This window comes from Triturus cristatus, chromosome 1_2 (genome assembly GCF_964204655.1).
Source record: "Triturus cristatus chromosome 1_2, aTriCri1.1, whole genome shotgun sequence".
Classification (NCBI taxonomy): Eukaryota; Metazoa; Chordata; class Amphibia; order Caudata; family Salamandridae; genus Triturus; species Triturus cristatus.
In genome coordinates this window covers 36,046,894-36,067,549 of record NC_140580.1, presented here as the reverse complement: position 1 = coordinate 36,067,549, position 20,656 = coordinate 36,046,894, and the positions used below count along the sequence as shown (strand labels likewise).

The 20,656-nt window shown below is 48.6% G+C and overlaps 1 protein-coding gene across 6 annotated transcripts in view; it reads right to left on the bottom strand.

The window, feature by feature from the left end:
- KDM5B (lysine demethylase 5B) overlaps nucleotides 1-20,656 on the bottom strand; it is an 897,967-nt gene that overhangs the window by 245,793 nt on the left and 631,518 nt on the right. For all 6 annotated transcript variants that reach the window (XM_085600396.1, XM_085600377.1, XM_085600387.1 and 3 more), the window contains one exon: nucleotides 3,958-4,137. In XM_085600396.1, the coding sequence (XP_085456522.1) occupies nucleotides 3,958-4,137 (180 nt within the window). The remainder of the gene's footprint in view (nucleotides 1-3,957; nucleotides 4,138-20,656) is intronic.

Sequence of the window (20,656 nt, the reverse complement as noted above, 5' to 3'; positions counted from 1 at the left end):
CAGGGCCTGTGTTCCTTCCCTAAAACTGCATTGAAGCCTAACCCCAATTGGCATCTCTGGCCACATGTCAGCCCCTGGTAAATGGTACCACAGGTACCCAGGGTCCTGTGACCAGAGAAGGCCTCTAAGGGCTGCAGCACTTATTGTGCCACCCTCAGAGGCCCTGTACCATGACACTCACACACTGCCTTTGCAGACTGAGTGTCTGGGTGCAGAACAAAACAGAGACGACATGGCACACATCCCTGTGTGCCATGCCCACAAACCACTGCCCTGGCATACATCAGTCACCACTCTAGCTGGGTGCCCTATGCCAGTGGTGAGGGTACAGGAGCATGAACCCTGTACCCCTACAGTGTGCAAGTCCATTCCTGGGCACTGTAAGTGCAGTGCTGCCATTAAGAGTATATGGTGCTGGGAGTTTGTCATTACGAACTCCACAGCACCATAATGGCTACACTAAACACTGGGAAGATTGGCATCAAACTTCTCAGCACATTATACCCCCACTTATGCCAGTGTGGGATTTAATGTAAAATGCACGACAGAGGGCATCTTGGAGATGCCCCCTGAAACTCGAGCAACTTCCAGTGACCTGACTGAGTGGCTGCTTAGGCTGCCACCCCAGACATGTTTCTGGACCCCTGGGTCGATAGCTTGCTGCTCTCGGAGGCCTGAAACAATGCACATCCTGGGACGAGGTGCCAAGCCTCCTCCCCCAGGATGGGCAGGGTTCACGAAGGAGAAGCTTCAAAAGGCATGCCGCCTTTGTGAGCCTCTCCAGACCATTTGCTGCTTTCAGCAACTGGTCCCCACTGGTTCTACCCCCCCACTTTGGGCAGGAGAAGCTGCGGGAAAAACAAGTGAGGAAGAGAGGTGTGCCCACCTCTGCCAACTCCACCCCTAAGGTGGGGGAGGCGAGGTGAAGCATAACCTAGAGTCCCCGCCATCTTGAAGATGAGGGGGGGAGGGGGGACCCAGCCAACCAGGGACAGGATCCTGCCCCCCTTCCACTGGAGAGAGAAGAGAGGCAGAATAGGGGGTGTACCCACCCCAGGGAAGGAACCCATTTGTCCCTGTCCTTTACCTACTTGTAACACACCTACATTTAGTATTTAGGGGCACCCTGAACCTTCCTTCCTCAGAACCAGCAACAACAAGAAAAGAAGATAAGAAGAAGGACGAAGAGCCGTGCAGAGCTAACAAGAGGACGACGCCCACTGACATGGCCCCAGCCCTACAAGGCTGTCTCCCCTCGAACCTGCGAAATCCCAGCGTGTCCAGCAGACAGCAACCTCACAAACCCCGGAGGACCTGCCTGCCTTCACTTTCCAGACTGTTTCTCCCGTGAACACCGGACGTGTTTAAACTGCAGCTCCTAGTGCCAGCCAGGAACCGCGAATCCAGCCCCCATCTGCACCTGCCGAACCCGGCCCGAGATAGAGTGAAAATACACCACGAGGAGATCCCCCTGGAGATCCTGACCCGAGATCCAGCGATCCCTGACCTGCCTCAAGCCTCCTAACGCCTGCAGCCTCAATCCAGAGGATCCCCCCCCCCCCTACCAGGACGTCGCAAGACACCCCTGCACCCGACGCCCCACGGCCTTGTGTGCCCAAACCAACAGTGCCTAACCAACCCTCAACATCCCAACTTACCCCTCGAAGTGGTGGTCGCTCCTGGAAGATCCTCGTCCCCGAGCCTGAAGTGTTTCTTTGTCCCAGAGAATCGCGATTGAAATCAACAGGGCACCCGACCTCAAAACAGCACCCTGCACCCGGCCGCCGTAGTGTCGCTGAGGGTGCACCTTCGGTGCTACTTTAGTCCCCAACTTGCCCTGAGCTTAACCCTAGGAGCTTTGCTCCCACAGCCCCGTGGCCTGCTTGCCCCCCTATCCGCCATAGGATAACATTGGGCCTCAACACTCTGCACCCAGCCACCCTAGTGCCACCGGGGGTGCAACAGCAGTGCATCACTGACCCTGGGGGACCCCTGAGTTTTACCCCAGAACCCTAACTCAAAAGACCGATTACCTACCTGGAAACCGGTAACCTCTTTTTCCTCATAGAATAACATTGGCACTTTTTCTCCCAAAATGTTTCCAAGTGTCGACTTTTGAAAACAGAATATTCCTAAAAAAAAAAAAAAAAAAAAAAAAAAAATCACCCGAATAACCGAAACGCATTTTCTCAACTGTTTGCAGGAAATGTCCCAGTGCTGAATCTAGGTATCCTGCACTGAGAAAGAAAAGTAATGTTAAAGTAACTTACCTGCAAAGTTAATTTCCTCCCATAGGATAACACTGGTGATTCTATGCAAAAAAGTTTCGAAGTGTCAACTTTTGAAATACAATAATATTCTTTAAAAATCGTACCTCTAACTAAAACGTATTTACTCAACCGTTTTCAGGAAATGCCCGAGTGCTGAATCTAGGATCCAGCACTGTGTTAGAAAAAGTAATCCGAAAAGTAATTAACTGCATTTTTACTCAAAAAGCCTATTGATTCCTATGTACTGAGTCTACTAAGTTTGTGCATTGCATTGCAACCCCTGTAAACTCGAATTGGTACAAAGTCCTACTATCTTTTGAAAGTATTCAACAACAGCATCTTGTAGCTGAAAAGTATTTACATGCTTACCTGTGCCAGGCTTGCTTGGTTCTAGAAATAAAACAGACTGAGTGTGTACATCAAATGCTTAACATGGTCCTCTGATACTGCCTTACTACTCGACCAAACTACCACTTTAGAGAGTAAGGTTTTATCTAACGTTAGCCTCTGCCAAACCTCTGGGTACTGTGGACTCTGTACACACTGAACCTATTTGGGAACAGAGCCACTTTCTCACACTCATTGAGCGCGCTCTTACGTCAGGATACTTTTAAGGCTGATCCAGGGAAAATACTTTTAAAGAAAACCTAGAGAATGCTTTGGAATACTTCCAATGTTCTATTAAACTCCTGCAATCTTGGTCCCCAATACTCTTGATGCTTTTCCTAAAAAATTCCACCCCAAGATTGAGCTTTGATACTGATGAGGCTTACTGTTTACAGCTATCCCACTATAAGCCATTTTTAGCTAGAGTACAATATAAAGTGAGTTCAAAATATCTGAGATTTTCATTGGATCATACGGTTAGCCGTCGTATTTTGATGTTGCGATTGAGGACACTCCCACTAAAAGAATTAACTGAAAACTGGGGTGGCACACTGGATAAAGCTGGCCTCTGTGATCTATGAGGAGGAGGAGGTATTCAAGATTTGGAACACGTACGGTTTGTTTGCCCTAACAAACTCCTGGTTGAAGCACATAGCTGTTTTATAAAACCTATTTGCATTAAATAGAATATCTCTAGAATTATGGATCTGATTGAATTATTAAGAGCCCCCCAGATGAATTTTTATGTTATAAAGTATTTAAATTTTTAAAAACTTGTTCACCACTATTTTAGAGCGGTTTAATCTATGAACGACACTTCCTGTATACATTATATTTTTTGATATTGTGGATATCTGACGAGGTCTATAGCAATAAAATTTGATTTGAAGTAATACATTCAGTGTCAGGGGACCTGGCACACGGGAATGTGTGTCAGGTCATGTTTTCATTTTTGTCTGCATCAAAACATGCAGCCTACGATAGCAGCCCTGTATGAGTTTGGTGACAGGTCCCTGAGAGTGACACTGTGCTACAGCACTTGGGGGACACTCGTTTGTACCCAAGGTCTTAGGCACCAGGGGTACTATTTAATAGGGACTTCTAGAGGGTGCTAAAGGCATTGCCAATCGGGAGAACCATTGTCCTGTTTTGGGAAAGAGATTTGGCACTGGTGACCTGGTTAACAGGAACACAGTGCACTTCTAGTCAAAATCACATGTACCAGGCGAAAGTGGGGGTGTCCATGTCAAAATAGAGTACTTTCAAACAACTAATACATAGAAAGATTAAAATGACTCACCTCCAGTAAAGAGAAGTTTAAGTCCGGAGTCAGGAATGTACTGGATGCACTCTCTTTCCAAGCTTGGACCTCTGACACCAGGGACTCCAGTCGTGGTAATGAATCCAAATGCACTGGGATACTATGACCTCTTGACACTAGTTCCACCAGGTTGTCAAGCACTGGCACACGCCCGCTAGCCTAGACACAAAAGTATCAGTCACTAATCCAGACTCAAAGAATCAAAACTAGGTTCACTACATGCGGGCACAAGTCAATGGTCAAGAATATTTCAGCACTACTACGGATCTTCATTTAAGTTGTCAATTTAAATAATCATCATTTAGGTCATAAATTTAAAGTGACAAAATGGAAATCTAAATATATTTGTACAAAAATGAAAATCTACATTTTAAGGACTTTGATTATAAACTAGAAAACGTATTCCAATATGTTGTTCCATTATAATCTGAAATATTTACTTCAATCTGTTACACCCTACACCATATCGTTTCCTAGGTTCCTTCACAACTTCAGACACTTTGTAAGAGTACGAGTACAGCAGGTCTAAAAAAACATTTAACACATTTACTGAATTCCAAATAACAAATACCAGGCAATCATGCTTGCAAATCCCTGCAATGGCATTTCGTTTAAACCATAAGGCTGGCTCTCGCATATCAGTTTGTGCTAGATCATACCCAGCTTTCACATATCTTTCATTTAATGCTGAATTTGGCTCACCTGTTGATACTGTACATGTACCTTCTCGGAGAAAAGACTGTCTGCTTATGGCAAGGTAACCAGGTGTAAGACACACAAATTCCCACTTCTGCTTTTTAGGCACCAGATAATTAGCAATTTAATGAGCAAATAGACACCAAAAGCAAAAATCGGATTGGGGAAAGAGAAATATAATTTTTAGGAGTTGTCTAGCACCAAAAAGTGCAAAGCGGGAACCAAAGGTTATTGGTCGTGCCAGAACAGGCCAAAGTGAAAAGCTATGGTCGAGAGCGATGGAGTGCGGGTCAGCTACAGGCACCACATTTGGCCTGCTGGAACGGTTACCTTTAAAGGAACTCGTTCGTTGGCGGGGCAGGCTGCCGGCTAGATCTGATGGAGGGCTCGACAATGTGCGTGTGTGTATGTGGGGGTGGGGGGGGGGGGGGCAGTGTCAGACCTATGGGCACACCTCGGTCTCTGATGCAGCAGGCAACATGCATTTCAAATGTCAGTATCCAGCAGACCATGTTGTAGGTGACATGACATCTGTCAACGATGCAGCAGCAGACAGTTCTGTAGTCAACAGGGTCTTCTCTAACAACTCAAATCTACGATGCAGACTGTTGCTTTAGCTTGTTTGCAACCAATGATGGTAAGGGCTGCAACTCTTGAATGTAAAGATGACACAGCATATCTAGATGTCTTTGTAGGCATAGTGGATGGACCGAATTGTGCCAACCATGATGATGCAGCCAACAGTGAAGATACGAATGAGCACAAGATAGCTATTCGTAACCATCTAGGATGTGGGAATTCGCAATTAGGGGCGGCTAGGGAAAGAACAGAGTAATGGTAGCACTGAGGGGAATTGAAGCACTGTGCATTTTACTTTTCAAACCAACCATAGAGCGGACACTTTCTGGTTGGTGCTCTAGTAGTTGGAGTCCCGGCCTGGCATAAAAACGGCAGGGCAGCAGGTGCGCATCAGAGAAGCTGCAGCACTGTGAGGGTTTGCTGATCAGTTGCACCTATGAGGCAGTGATTTTTAGGTTTTCTTTGAGCATGCAATGGAGGCACTGCTGGCGTGCTGAAGGTGCGTCTAAGGCAAACTCATCCACGCACGACCGGGGCCAGGGAACCTGCAACTCTAACCGCTCACCAGCAAATATATTCCAGGGCCTTCCTACTTAAAGCTAGAGGGACAACACGTGCTAACTGTAGCCACTCAATAAATGTGTCTAGTTCAGACAGCACTCTAAAGTATTGCTCCTATAGGTTTCCTTTTGATCCTACAAGTAGGGAACTCCACACACCTAAATCTCGACAAAATGTGCTTCTCCTCAACTGCATGGTCCTTCCAGGTCATAAGCTGGACATCCGTTCTCTCCTAGAAGATTACAAACCGGATGTAGTTTTCCTCACGGAAACATGGCTTCATGAGGAATCCGGACCGGATGTAGTTCAGGCTGACCCCCAGACAAAAATTCATTCAACTGTAGAATTGATCCCCTCACTCTCCAATTGTGAAAGTGTTGTGTTTTCTTTATCTTTTTTCCATACTACCACAATGTCAGAAGCTTAGTATATCGCCTTCCAGGCCCAGCCAGTCATTTATTCAATCAACCCCGATGTTCTAGCGAGTTTGGTCATAAAATATACTCCCTTAACGGTCATGGGAGATTTAAATCCACACTTGAATGATTCTAAAGACCCCCAAACTTCCTGCTTTATGCACGATCTAGCTGCCCTACAATTACAGCAAAGAGTTCAGTGCTCCACCCACATAGGGGGTCATTTGTTGGATCTGGTATTTACCAACAATTCCCGGCTGGTTGCTCCCATTAAGAGTACAGCCATGTTTGATAGACAATGGTCCGAGTTAAACTGGGAAAGCTGGAAGTGTTCACTGAATCAATCCTTACCCTGGGTGGCCCATGGTCCACTGGATAATCATAAGATCACAAACTGGCTGACCCAAAATATCACCACGATACCAAAGGGGATGATGGACGGAGCGTTAGAGCAAATCAAACACTCACCCCCAGTCAACTGATCTGGGTTTAATCTATCATCATTCTTTAGCTCACTCCACCACTCCAGTTCAGACATGGCCATATGCAAATCAGTATGACCCTGTGCCTCATGGGAACAGTCCAGCCCGAACTGCCAAGCCATGTCTTCCCTGGACTGGAAACAAGCATCCTGGGACCGGTTTCAGGTTCATAACCCTCGTCAGCCAGGCTATCTTGAATCCAGTGCAAAGTGAGCAAGGGACCCACATCTGGGCATACCCTGCCAACTTAGGGCGAACAAAGCGATACCAAAGGGGGATGATGGACGGAGCGTTAGAGACAATCAAACACTCACCCCCAGTCAACTGATCTGGGTTTAATCTATCATCATTCTTTAGCTCACTCCACCACTCCAGTTCAGACATGGCCATATGCAAATCAGTATGACCCTGTGCCTCATGGGAACAGTCCAGCCCGAACTGCCAAACCAAGCTTGTTTCCGGTCCAGGGAAGGCATGGCTTGGCAGTTCGGGCTGGACTGTTCCCATGAGGCACAGGGTCAGACTGATTTGCATGTGGCCATGTCTGAACTGGGGTGGCAGAGTGGGCTAAAGAACGGTGACGGATCAAACCCAGATCTGTTGACTGGGTGTGAGTGTTTGATTGGTTCTGATGCTCAGTCCATCACCACCCCCTTTTGTACCGCCCAAAATATCACCAAGCAGATAAGAAATGAAAAATCTAACAGTAAGTCTGCACCGTGGTATTCCCCCACCTCAAAACTTGAAAAAAAAAATTGTGGCAGACAGGAATGGAGGAAAGATTTTGCAGAACCAAAAAAAGGAATATATATATGGAGAAAGTTAGTTCATCACTCTGAAATCCGCACTGCCCAGGCGTTTTATTTTGAAATAAGGATTAATAAGGCTAGCAATACCCCATGAGAAATATTTAAAATTACTAAAATGTTGCTAGACCCTTCTTCCAGCACACCTCTTTCTGAACGATCAACTGAAAGATGCATTGTCTTTGCTTCCTTCTTTAATTAAAAAATGTTGGTTATTTTCCAATCTTTTGAAAAGGACTGTAGAAGCACTATCTCGATTCCTAACATTAATAGAGGAAATAGTTGTTCCTCCATCCTGTCCCAATTCCCTCCCATTACAATGGAAGAGCAGACGGCTCTTTTCAGTAAGTTAGAATCAGGCTCTCCCCTTGATCAGGCTTCCCCCAGGATCATTGCTCAAGAACAGGAAACTATCCTCCCTATTTTGCTCAAACTGAACCAACCTGTTGCTGGAAACTGGGTCTGTTCCCAAGTCTTGGAAATGTGCGATGGTTAAAGCCTCCCTGAAAAAACCTAACCTTGACCCTGCCTGCCTGGAAAACTTCCGCCCTATTCCGCTTTTACGTAAGGTGGCTCAAAAACATATCAACAGGTGTCTCTCTGACTTTCTGGAGGCCAACTCTTGCTTGTATCAAACACAGACTGGCTTCTGCCCAAGACATAGTACTGAGACTGCCCTTTTACTGGTGGTGGAAGAGGCTAATCTGGGGCATGGTCTCCATCGTCCTTTTGGGCCTTAGTGAGTCCTTCGACACGGTTGACCATTCTATACTATTGCACAGGGTTGGTAAAGCTAGTGTTACAAGGAAAGTCTTGGACTGGGTTGGTTATTTTCTAAATAAGATAACATTACAAGGCTTTGACCAGGGCTGCACCTTGAATATCTTGCCTGTCACTTGTGGGGTCCCGCAGGGGTCCAACCTCAGCCCAACATCTATCTTCAGCCACTGGCGGATACTGCAGCTCCTATTGGGATGTCCATAGTCTCCTACGCGGATGAACACCCAACTGGTGCTTTCACTTACACCTGGTTACGACTCGCCCCCAGTTAATTTGGGAACATAACGTATGCATTTTGTAAAGCGCACGTTCATTTTATCGAGCTAAAATGGATGAAAGGCTGAGTGGACCCGCCGAGATTTTAACTTGTGACTATAAGGTCGAACACAGGACCCTGCAGTGGATGCATTAGTCCACTTGAGCCACCAGAACCGGCATGCTGGGAACAAATAGCCAGCTGGATGAATCAATCCAGTCTTAAGCTCAATGTAGCCAAAACTGAATTAATGATACTTAGCAATAAATCCCCCGTCCAATACGATCTGAAGTGGCCAGCTCGCTTGGGTCTCCCTGGCTAATAAGCCAACTATAAAAAGTTTGGGCATGTGGTTTGATGATTCATTGATGATGGCAGCCCGCACAGGCCATTAAAACATCAGCCAGCTGCTTTGGTCTGATGCGGATGGTACACAAGATTTTGACGCTGGTCCCTCAGACTGCAAGGCAGGTAGTAGTCCAGGCGTTAATCTCTTCCAGCCTGGACTATGGGAATTCTTTTTATCTGGGATCTCCCATGGCTTCCATCCAGAAACTGCAAGTGGTACATGTACGCAGCTGGGTCTGTATATACTATACCAAAATTAGGTATAGTGTGCACAGAGTCCAGTGGAACCCGAAAGATAGGCAGAGGTAAAAGTAGATAGCACCTTACTCTCTATTTGTGGTAGTGTGGGTGAGCAGTAAGCCTTTATCAGAGGGTAGTGTTAACCATTTGTTGTACAGATTCAGGCAAGAAATGATGTCAAACATTCAAAGACAGAACTCAGACCAATTTGATTGTACAAAAATATTATTTAGGTATGTTTATTTTCTAGAACCAAGCAAGCCTGGCACAGGTAAGTGTAAATGGTACTTTTCAAGGCAGGTTGAACAACACAAACAAGCTGAATGAAAAATGACTTTGTTACAGGTTAGTAAATACTTTGGATACAGTGGAAAATACTGTTAAATTAGTTTTGATTACTTTTCACACTACTTTACGGATTACTTTTTCTACTCAGTGTGATATGCCTAGATAACACACTGGGACATTTCCTAGAGAAAAGGTAAGTAAAGCAGTTTTTAGATATTTGCAGTTTTTCAAGTTCCCAGACAAAACCAACTTCACACTTGGGGCTGCATGGACTGCTTTCTTGTGAAAGTAATTCTATGGGAGGAATGAGGTTATCGGTTTCAAATTAAGTACTTGGGTTTGGGAGTTTGGTTTTCTGGGGTTGGAACCAGGGTTCACCCAGGGTCTAGGATGCACTGTCCTAGCACCATCAGCGGCACTAGGGCAGCAGAGTACAGAGGCCCAATGTTTTCCAATGGAGGATAGGGGGCCTCTGGTTGGTGGCTGCTCACGAGCAGATTTTAAGGTTGTGGGAGCAAAGCTCCTGGTGTTAGGCTCAGGGCAAATGGGGATCTGAGTTCGCACCCAAAGTGTACCCACAACAGCGCAGGGGCGGCTGGGTGCAGTGTGCCTTTATTTGCGTCCTTCAGACAGAGGCTACAGGCGTTGATTGGAAATTCGAGGCAGGTCAGAGATCACCCGATATCAGGTCAGGATCACCGGGGAGACCTCCTCATGGTGTTGGGCTACTCAAACTCAGGCTGTGGGCGTCGGGTGCAGAATGGTGCAGGCTCGCGGATTTGGCCAGGGCTGGTGGCTGCAGGACACACTGGGATGTCGCTGGAGCAGGTTTGAGATGCAGACAGGCCGGTGGGGCTGAGGCCAAGTCATTAGGCGTCCACCTCCTCTTAGTTCAGCACGGCTTCCGCGGTCCTTCATAATCTCTTCTTCTGGTCGGTTCTTGCCCGAGGAGGCAAGGGTCAGAGTTGCCCCTAAATACTAGATTAGGGGCGTTACAGGTAAGTAAAGGTTGGGACCAATGGGTCCTTCACTTGCGGTGGGTACACCTCCTATTATGCCACCCTCCAGTGGGAAGTGGATATATGCCTCTCTCTGGTTGGTTGGATTGGGTCCCCCCATCTGCAAGATGGCGGGGACTGAGAGTTGTGCTTCACCTTGCCTCTCCCACCTGAGGGGTGGGGTTGGCAAAGGTGGGCACACCTCCCTGCCTCCCTCGGTTTTCCCACCGATTCTCCTGCCCAAAGTGGGGATCAGAACCAGAGGGGGCCAGTTGCTGGAAGCAGCAAATGGCTGGGGTAGCTCACAAAGGCGGCAAGCCTTTGAAGCTCCCCCTTCGTGGACCCTCCCCATCCTGGGGAAGGAGGGTTGGCACCTCGTCCCAGGATGTGCACTGTTTTAGGTCCCAGAGAGCGGCAGGTTCTCGACCTAGGGGTCCAGAAAAATGTCTGGTAGTGACAGCTGGCGAGTAGCCACTCAGCCAGGACAATAGACTTAGGATCGTTTTTCAGGGGGCATCACTAAGATGCCCTCTGAGCGCATTTTTCATTAATTACCACACTGGCATCATGTGAGAAAGTGCCATCTTTCTTGCATGGTATGCCCCCACTTTTTGCTAAATTGCTGAATGTACTTCGATTGAGTGTACCCTGGGTTCCTGCCAATCAGGTGCCCAGGGCCTATGTTCCTTCCTTAAACCACACAAACTCCAAATTGGCAAACCCTAGCCACATGTCAGCCCCTAGTAAATGGTACCCTAGGTACCCAGGGCCTTGTGACCAGGGAAGGCCTCTAAGGGCTGCAGCACTCATTGTGCCACCCTCAGAGGCCCTGTACCCTTACACACACACACTGCCCTTGCAGGCTGAGTGTCTGGGTGCAGGACAAAACAAAGAGTCGACATGGCACACATCACTGTGTACCATGCCCATCACCTACACTGCCAAGGCATATGCCAGCCACCCCTCTAGCTGGGTGCATTACGCCTATGGTGTGGGCACAGGAGCAGGAGCCCTGTGCCCCTACAGTACCCGGGTCCATTCCTGGGCACTGTAAGTGCAGTGCTGTCATTTAAGGATACATGGTGCTGAGAGCTTGTCAAACACGAGCTCCACAGCACCATACTGGCAACACTGAAGCCTGGGAAGTTTGGTATCAAACTTCTCAGCACATTGAACCCACACTGATGCCAGTGTGGGATTTAATGTACTAAGCACCCCAGAGGGCATCTTAGAAGATGCCCCCTTACAGCTAACTTGCAATCCACGTCTGCTCTGAGGCTGCCCAGGCTGCCACACAGCAGACACGTTGCTGGACCCCTGGGTGGGAGAGCCCCTGCTCTCCCGGGCCTGCAACAATGCACATCCTGGGTGAGGTGAGAAATCTCCTCCCCCAGGATGAGCAAAGGGAAGCTTCAAAGGCATGCCGCCAGTTGGAGTTTCCCCAGGCCACTGCAACCCCCCACTCTGGCGGGAAGCTTGGCCGGAAACCCCATACAAGGACAGGGGATGTGCCAGCCTGCCCACCCCACCCCTCAGGTGGGGGAGGCGAGGTGAAGCACATCTCCGGGCTCTCGCCATCTTGAAGATGGGAGGCCCTACCCTATCAGGATTAGGCTACTGCCCCCCTCCCACAGGAGAGAGGCAGGATAGGGGGTGTACCCACCCCAGGACAAGGACCCATTGGTCCCTGGCCTTCACCTACCTGTAACGCCCCTAAATCTAGTATTTAGGGGCCCCCTGAACCTTCCTTCCCCAGATTCCAGATAGAAAAACGACAAGAAGAGCAAGAAGAACAAAGACCTGCCCTGCAGCTGCTAAAAAGAGAAGAAGACACCAACTGCTTTGGCCCCAGCCCTACCGGCCTGTCGACTCTCGAACCTGCACCAGCGCGGCATCCCACGTGGCCAGCAACCTCATCAACCCCGGAGGACCTGGCTACCCTTTAGCTCTAAGCCCCTGGGACTCCCACGAGTAGAGGCTCTACTCAAGAAACCTACTTGCTATCCCTGGCACCAGCCCGGGACCGCGGACCCAACACACTCTGCACCAGCCAAGCCTGGCCAGTGCCGGAGTGGACAAAGACCCTGAGGACGACCCCACGGCGACTGTGACCCCGAGTCCGGCACCCAAGGACCCCCCTCGACATCCCGGAAGAAGCCTGCAGCCTCAGAACCAAGTGCCACCCCAGCCGCGATCAACCAGAGGGTAAGATTCCCGACGTCAAAAGGCACCCCTGCACCCGGCGCCCTGCGACCCCCTGTGCCCAATCCCGGGGTACCCACCTAACCTACAACTACCCAACTTACCTCTCGAAGTGGTGGTGGCACCTGAAACATCCTCGTCCCCGAGCCTGCAGCCTCTTTCCAAACCGGAACATTCCCATTGATTTCCATTGAGCGCCCTAAGGCCCAAAAGCACCCTGCACCCAGCCGCCCGAGTGGCCCTGGCAGTGCCCTCTCTACTCTAACCTACTTCCCCACATGCCCTGAGTAAGTGACCAGGAGCCCAGCTCCCACAGCCGCGTGGCTTGCCAGACAGCAGCCACCAACCAAGGCCCCCCTATCCCTCATAGGATAACATTGGGCACAACTCTCTCTGCACCCGGCCGTCCTGAAACCGCTGAGGGTGAACCAACTGTGCTTACCTGACACTGGGGGACCCCTGAGTCCATGCCCGGAATTTCAACATTACCAGTCGAGTACTTACCCTTAAACCGCTAACTTCATTTTCCTCATAGGGTAACATTGACTGGCTTTTTCTTCAAAAATCTTCTAAGTGTGAACTTTTCAAAACTGCAAAAATTCACCAAAAATCAGCCAAGTGACAAAAACGAATTTACTCACCTGCTCCTAGGTGAGCTCCCAGTGCTGGATCTTGGTGCCCAGCCCTGACTCTGAAAAGTGTTCACAACTATACTTACTTCTAACACATTTTTCTCCCATAGGAAACCATTGTCTGCTTTTCTGTGAAATTTCTTCTAAGTGTCTACTTTTGCAAATTTGAAATATTCTTTTAAAATCGTACCATTTCTGCAAACGAAATTACTTACCTGCTTTTGATAAGGACCCCAGTCCTGGGTCTAGGCACCCAGTCCTGGATTACTAAAGTAACGATAAAGTACTCTACCTGCAATTTGAATTTCTTGCCATAGAGATCCATTGAATGTTTTCTGTGAAATATTTTCTAAGTGCTAACTTTTGAAATAGCTAAATATTATCTAAAAATCCTTACAGTTATTAAGTCGACTTTCCTCACTTGATTCTGAATACTGACCCCAGGCTGGTTCTAGGATCCAGACCTGGAATTCCAAAAGTAATCTGAAAAGTAATTTATTACAAATAACCTGAATTTACCATTGAGCTCAATGCATTGTTATGTTTAGGAAATAGGATTGTTTATTGCAACCAACTGTGACTGTTTTACAAATTTATTGCTTGAAACAAAAGTATTTATATTCAACCACTCATTCTGAGAAAGTATATTTTTATCCCCTTGTGGTTCTAAAAATAAAACAAGCATATATTTTATATATACAAATCATTGGCCTAGAGTTCAGTTATTGAGTGTGTGAAACCATTTGCTGACTGAGTGTGTACAATAAATGCTTTACACTGTCCTCTGGTACTGCCTTACTGCTCGACCAAGCTACCACTTTTGAGAGTAAGGTCATACCTAACTTTGACCTCTATCAGCCTCTGGGGGACTGTGGACTCTGTACACCCTGTACCTATTAGGGAACAGTATATACAGAGCCACTTTCTCACATTGGTGGATCAGCGGTGGGATACAAACTTGCATTTGTTGGACTACTTGGTTACCATCTGATCACACGACAGAACTCTTAAAAATTGCCTTTAGAATTCTGATTGGTTTTTCCAAAATTACTAAAAGTCTTGCTAGGGCCTTGCTTAAGTCCCATTAGAATGTTAGAAAAATAAAAGTCACTATAGTCAGGGTAGAGGGTTAGAACTGTCAGGTTAGAATGTCTCAAACAAACCCAGCTATTAGTGATAATAATAACATGGACCTGGTGGAGGAGCTCGACCTCACACCTTACTTACACTTGTCTTTCAAGGAATTGAGGTCCTTATGTAAACTCAAAAATTTACAAATGGGTCAGCATCCATCCAAACAAGGGCTCCAGGAGCTCCTGGCTGAGTATGCTAAAGACCACCCATCTGAACATGGTGATGGCCAGTCAGATGAGGAAAGGGAAACAGGGGAGGAGGACAGCAACCTCCCCATACTATTCCCTAGGGAGGAGATGGCACCCATACCCTCCAACTCAAGACATAGCATCTGGGCACCTAGAGACCACACAGGTGGCTCTGGTCCCAGAGACAACACTGGGGGACCCCCCAGTGAAGAGGACAGCCTTGTGAGGCTGGCCAAAAGAATAGATCTAGAGTCCAGGCTGCTGGCTCTAGAAAAGGAAAGGAGAGAGATGGGTTTAGCACCCATCAATGGTGGCAGCAATAATAAAAACAAGGATAGGGAGGAAACTTCTGACCTTAAAATCCCCAAAGGGATTGTCCCTAAATTTGAGGAAGGTGATGATATCACCAAATGGTTCACAGCCTTTGAGAGGGCTTGTGATATCAGGAAAGTAAAGAAACCTCTCTGGGGGGCACTCCTGTGGGAACTGTTCTCTGGTAACTGCAGGGACAGGCTTCTGACCCTCTCTGGGCCAGAAGCAGGATCCTATGACCTCATGAAGAAAGCTCTGATTGAGGGATTTGGATTCACCACTGAGGAGTATAGAATTAGGTTCAGGGGGGCTCACAAAACCCAGACCCAGTCCTGGATTGATTTTGTAGATTTCTCAGTGAAGACACTGGATGGTTGGTTAGCTGGACATGGTGTGCAGGATTTTACTGGATTGTACAATTTATTCATGAAGGAACATATTTTGAGTAACTGCACAAATGAAAAGTTGCATCAGCATTTGGTAGACCTAGGTCTAATTTCTCCCCAAGAATTGGGAAAGAAGGCGGACCACTGGGTCAAGACTAGGGTGACCAAGACAACCACTGGGGGTGACCAAAAGAAGGTGGTCACAAAACCTCCCCAGGGGAAAGGTGGTGAGAATCCCCAAGATAAAAAGTCTGAGTCTTCCAAAGGGCCCCAAAAACCTGTTCAGGTGGGTGGGACCCAAACTACTCCCTATGTGCCCCAACCATATAGGGGGAAGAACTTTGATCCCTTAAAGGCCTTTTGTAATACCTGTAAGAAGCAGGGACACCTAACTGTATCTTGCCCCCAAAACAAAGCCCCTAAGGCACCCAGTACAGCCACTCCTGGGGCAGCAAGTATACAAATGGGATCAGAGGTGTACCCTGAGCAAATCTGGGAACACACTGAAGCAAGTTTAGTCTCCTTGGGAGAAGTGGAGTTTGCCACTGTGGCTGTGTGGCCCCCCAACTTGAAGAAATTCTTACAGTACCCCTGGGTGAATGGAACTAGGGTAGAAGCTCTGAGGGATACAGGTGCCAGTGTCACTATGGTGAAAGACACACTGGTTTCCCCTGAGCAATACTTGATTGGGAAGTCTTACCCAGTCACCAACGCTGACAGTGTCACCACTAGTCATCCCATGGCCATGGTAACATTAGGCTGGGGGGGGGTTACTGGCCTGAAACAGGTAGTGGTCTCTCCAAAGTTGCCAGCTGCATGTCTGCTTGGAAATGATCTGGAAACCTCAGCCTGGGCTGAGGTTGAGTTAAAGGCCCATGCAGCCAGGGGAAAGGTGGTGAGAATCCCCAAGATAAAAAGTCTGAGTCTTCCAAAGGGCCCCAAAAACCTGTTCAGGTGGGTGGGACCCAAACTACTCCCTATGTGCCCCAACCATATAGGGGGAAGAACTTTGATCCCTTAAAGGCCTTTTGTAATACCTGTAAGAAGCAGGGACACCTAACTGTATCTTGCCCCCAAAACAAAGCCCCTAAGGCACCCAGTACAGCCACTCCTGGGGCAGCAAGTATACAAATGGGATCAGAGGTGTACCCTGAGCAAATCTGGGAACACACTGAAGCAAGTTTAGTCTCCTTGGGAGAAGTGGAGTTTGCCACTGTGGCTGTGTGGCCCCCCAACTTGAAGAAATACTTACAGTACCCCTGGGTGAATGGAACTAGGGTAGAAGCTCTGAGGGATACAGGTGCCAGTGTCACTATGGTGAAAGACACACTGGTTTCCCCTGAGCAATACTTGATTGGGAAGTCTTACCCAGTCACCAACGCTGACAGTGTCACCACTAGTCATCCCATGGCCATGGTAACATTAGGCTGGGGGGGGGGGGGTTACTGGCCTGAAACAGGTAGTGGTCTCTCCAAAGTTGCCAGCTGCATGTCTGCTTGGAAATGATCTGGAAACCTCAGCCTGGGCTGAGGTTGAGTTAAAGGCCCATGCAGCCATGCTGGGCATCCCTGAATTGGTGTGTGTGCAAACCAGAGCACAGAGCAAGAGGAAGGGTGAAAAAGTAGGTTTGGAGCCTGGAATAATGGCCCAACCAACCAAGAGGAAGGACAAGAAGACTGGGGGACCAGCTTCTGTACAGCCCAACACTCAGAACCCCTCTCCCCCTGGAGAGGATGTAGATACCTCTGAGGGAACTGAGTCCATGGAGCTTGACCCTTACCAGGTTGAACTCTTGGGCCCAGGGGGACCCTCTAGGGAAGAGCTGTGCCAGGGTCAGCGAGACTGTCCCACTCTTGAAAGCCTGAGACAACAAGCTGCTTCAGAAGCCAGGGGAGATGTCAGTGGTACCCACAGAGCTTATTGGGAAGAGGGATTACTGTAGGCTGAGGCAAGAGACCCCACTCCTGGAGCCACCAGGAGGGTGGTAGTGCCACAGAAGTACAGAGAGTTCCTCCTAACTTTGGCTCATGACATCCCCCTAGCTGGACATCTGGGGCAATCCAAAACTTGGGAAAGGTTAGTGAGTCACTTTTACTGGCCCCAGATGCACCAAAAGGTGAAGGAGTTTGTCAGCTCCTGTGTTACCTGTCAGGCCAGTGGCAAGACAGGTGGCCACCCAAAGGCCCCCCTCATTCCACTACCAGTGGTGGGGGTCCCCTTTGAAAGGGTAGGCGTGGACATTGTGGGTCCACTCGAACCTCCCACAGCCTCAGGGAACAAATTCATTCTAGTAGTAGTGGATCATGCTACTAGGTACCCTGAAGCAATTCCACTTAGGACTACTACAGCTCCTGCAGTAGCCAAGGCCCTCCTGGGTGTCTTCACCAGGGTGGGTTTTCCTAAGGAGGTGGTTTCAGACAGAGGTTCCAACTTCATGTCTGCTTACCTAACACACATGTGGAAAGAGTGTGGAGTGCAGTACAAGTTTACTACACCCTACCACCCACAAACCAATGGCCTTGTTGAGAGGTTCAACAAGACATTGAAAGGTATGATCATGGGACTCCCTGAGAAACTCAAAAGGAGGTGGGATGTCCTATTACCATGCTTGCTTTTCGCCTACAGGGAAGTGCCACAGAAGGGAGTAGGTTTCTCACCCTTTGAACTTCTGTTTGGTCATCCTGTAAGGGGACCACTGTGTCTTGTAAAGGAGGGCTGGGAGAGGCCTCTTCAAGAACCCAAACAGGACATAGTGGACTATGTGCTTGGCCTAAGGTCCAGAATGGCTGAGTATATGGAAAAAGCATCCAAGAACCTTGAGGCCAGCCAGGAGCTCCAGAAGCACTGGTATGACCAAAAAGCTGCACTGGTTGAATTTCAACCAGGGCAACAGGTGTGGGTTTTGGAGCCAGTGGCACCAAGGGCTCTCCAAGACAAATGGAGTGGCCCTTACCCTATCCTAGAGAGAAAGAGTGAGGTCACCTATCTAGTTGACCTGGGCACTAGCAGGACACCCAAAAGGGTCATCCATGTGAACCGCCTTAAACTCTACAATGATAGGGCTGACATCACCATGCTGATGGTGACTGATGAAGAACAGGAAGCAGAGAGTGAGCCACTCCCTGACCTCCTATCCTACAGCCCAAAAGATGGGTCAGTAGATGGTGTGATTTTCTCAGACACCCTCTCTGCCCAACAGCAGACTGACTGCAAGCAAGTCTTGCAACAATATGCTAGCCTCTTTTCCCTGACCCCTGGTCTGACAAGCTGGTGTACCCATGATGTGGACACTGGTGACAGTGCACCTGTCAAGAACAAAATCTATCGACAGTCAGATCAAGTCAAGGAAAGCATCAAAGCTGAGGTCAGCAAGATGCTGGAGTTAGGGGTCATTGAGCCTTCAGAGAGCCCCTGGGCTAGCCCAGTGGTTCTGGTCCCCAAACCTCATCAACAGGGTGAAAAGAGAGAGATGAGGTTCTGTGTGGACTATAGAGGGCTCAACTCTGTCACCAAGACAGATGCTCACCCTATCCCAAGAGCAGATGAACTGATAGATAAATTGGGGGCTGCCAAATTTCTCAGTACCTTTGACTTAACTGCAGGGTACTGGCAGATTGGCATGGCCCCAGGAGCAAAAGAAAAGACGGCATTCTCCACCCCTGATGGGCATTATCAGTTTACTGTGATGCCCTTTGGGTTAAAGAATGCCCCTGCCACCTTCCAGAGGTTGGTGAACCATGTCCTGGCTGGGTTGGAGTCCTTTAGTGCAGCTTATCTTGATGATATTGCTGTCTTTAGCTCCACCTGGCAGGATCACCTGATCCACCTTGGGAAGGTTTTAGAGGCTCTGCAGAGTGCAGGTCTCACTATCAAGGCATCCAAATGCCAGATAGGGCAGGGCACTGTGGTGTACTTGGGCCACCTTGTAGGTGGAGGCCAGGTACAGCCCTTACAACCCAAAATCCAGGCCATCATGGACTGGATAGCTCCAACAACCCAGACCCAAGTCAGGGCATTCCTTGGCTTGACTGGGTACTACAGGAGGTTTGTGAAGGGGTATGGGTCCATTGTGACCCCCCTCACAGAACTCACCTCCAAGAAAATGCCCAAGAAAGTTAACTGGACAGTTAGTTGTCAAAAGGCTTTTGACACCCTAAAAGAAGCAATGTGCTCAGCACCAATTCTAAAAGCTCCAGATTATGCCAAGCAGTTCATAGTGCAGACTGATGCCTCTGAGCTAGGGATAGGAGCGGTCCTATCCCAGACCAATGATGAAGGCCAAGACCAACCTGTTGCTTTTATAAGCAGAAGACTACTCCCTAGAGAGCAGCGTTGGAGTGCCATTGAGAGGGAGGCCTTTGCTGTGGTTTGGTCCCTGAAAAAGCTGAGGCCATACTTGTTTGGCACTCACTTCCTAGTTCAAACTGACCACAGACCTCTCAGATGGCTAATGCAGATGAAAGGGGAAAATCCAAAACTACTGAGGTGGTCCATCTCCCTACAGGGAATGGACTTTGAAGTGGAACACAGACCAGGGACTGCCCATGCCAATGCAGATGGACTTTCCAGGTTCTTCCACTTAGACAATGAAGACTCCATAGGACAAGGTTAGTCTCATCACCTTTCGTTTGGGGGGGGGTTGTGTGAGAAAGTGCCATCTTTCTTGCATGGTATGCCCCCACTTTTTGCTAAATTGCTGAATGTACTTCGATTGAGTGTACCCTGGGTTCCTGCCAATCAGGTGCCCAGGGCCTATGTTCCTTCCTTAAACCACACAAACTCCAAATTGGCAAACCCTAGCCACATGTCAGCCCCTAGTAAATGGTACCCTAGGTACCCAGGGCCTTGTGACCAGGGAAGGCCTCTAAGGGCTGCAGCACTCATTGTGCCACCCTCAGAGGCCCTGTACCCTTACACACACACACTGCCCTTGCAGGCTGAGTGTCTGGGTGCAGGACAAAACAAAGAGTCGACATGGCACACATCACTGTGTACCATGCCCATCACCTACACTGCCAAGGCATATGCCAGCCACCCCTCTAGCTGGGTGCATTACGCCTATGGTGTGGGCACAGGAGCAGGAGCCCTGTGCCCCTACAGTACCCGGGTCCATTCCTGGGCACTGTAAGTGCAGTGCTGTTATTTAAGGATACATGGTGCTGAGAGCTTGTCAAACACGAGCTCCACAGCACCATACTGGCAACACTGAAGCCTGGGAAGTTTGGTATCAAACTTCTCAGCACATTGAACCCACACTGATGCCAGTGTGGGATTTAATGTACTAAGCACCCCAGAGGGCATCTTAGAAGATGCCCCCTTACAGCTAACTTGCAATCCACGTCTGCTCTGAGGCTGCCCAGGCTGCCACACAGCA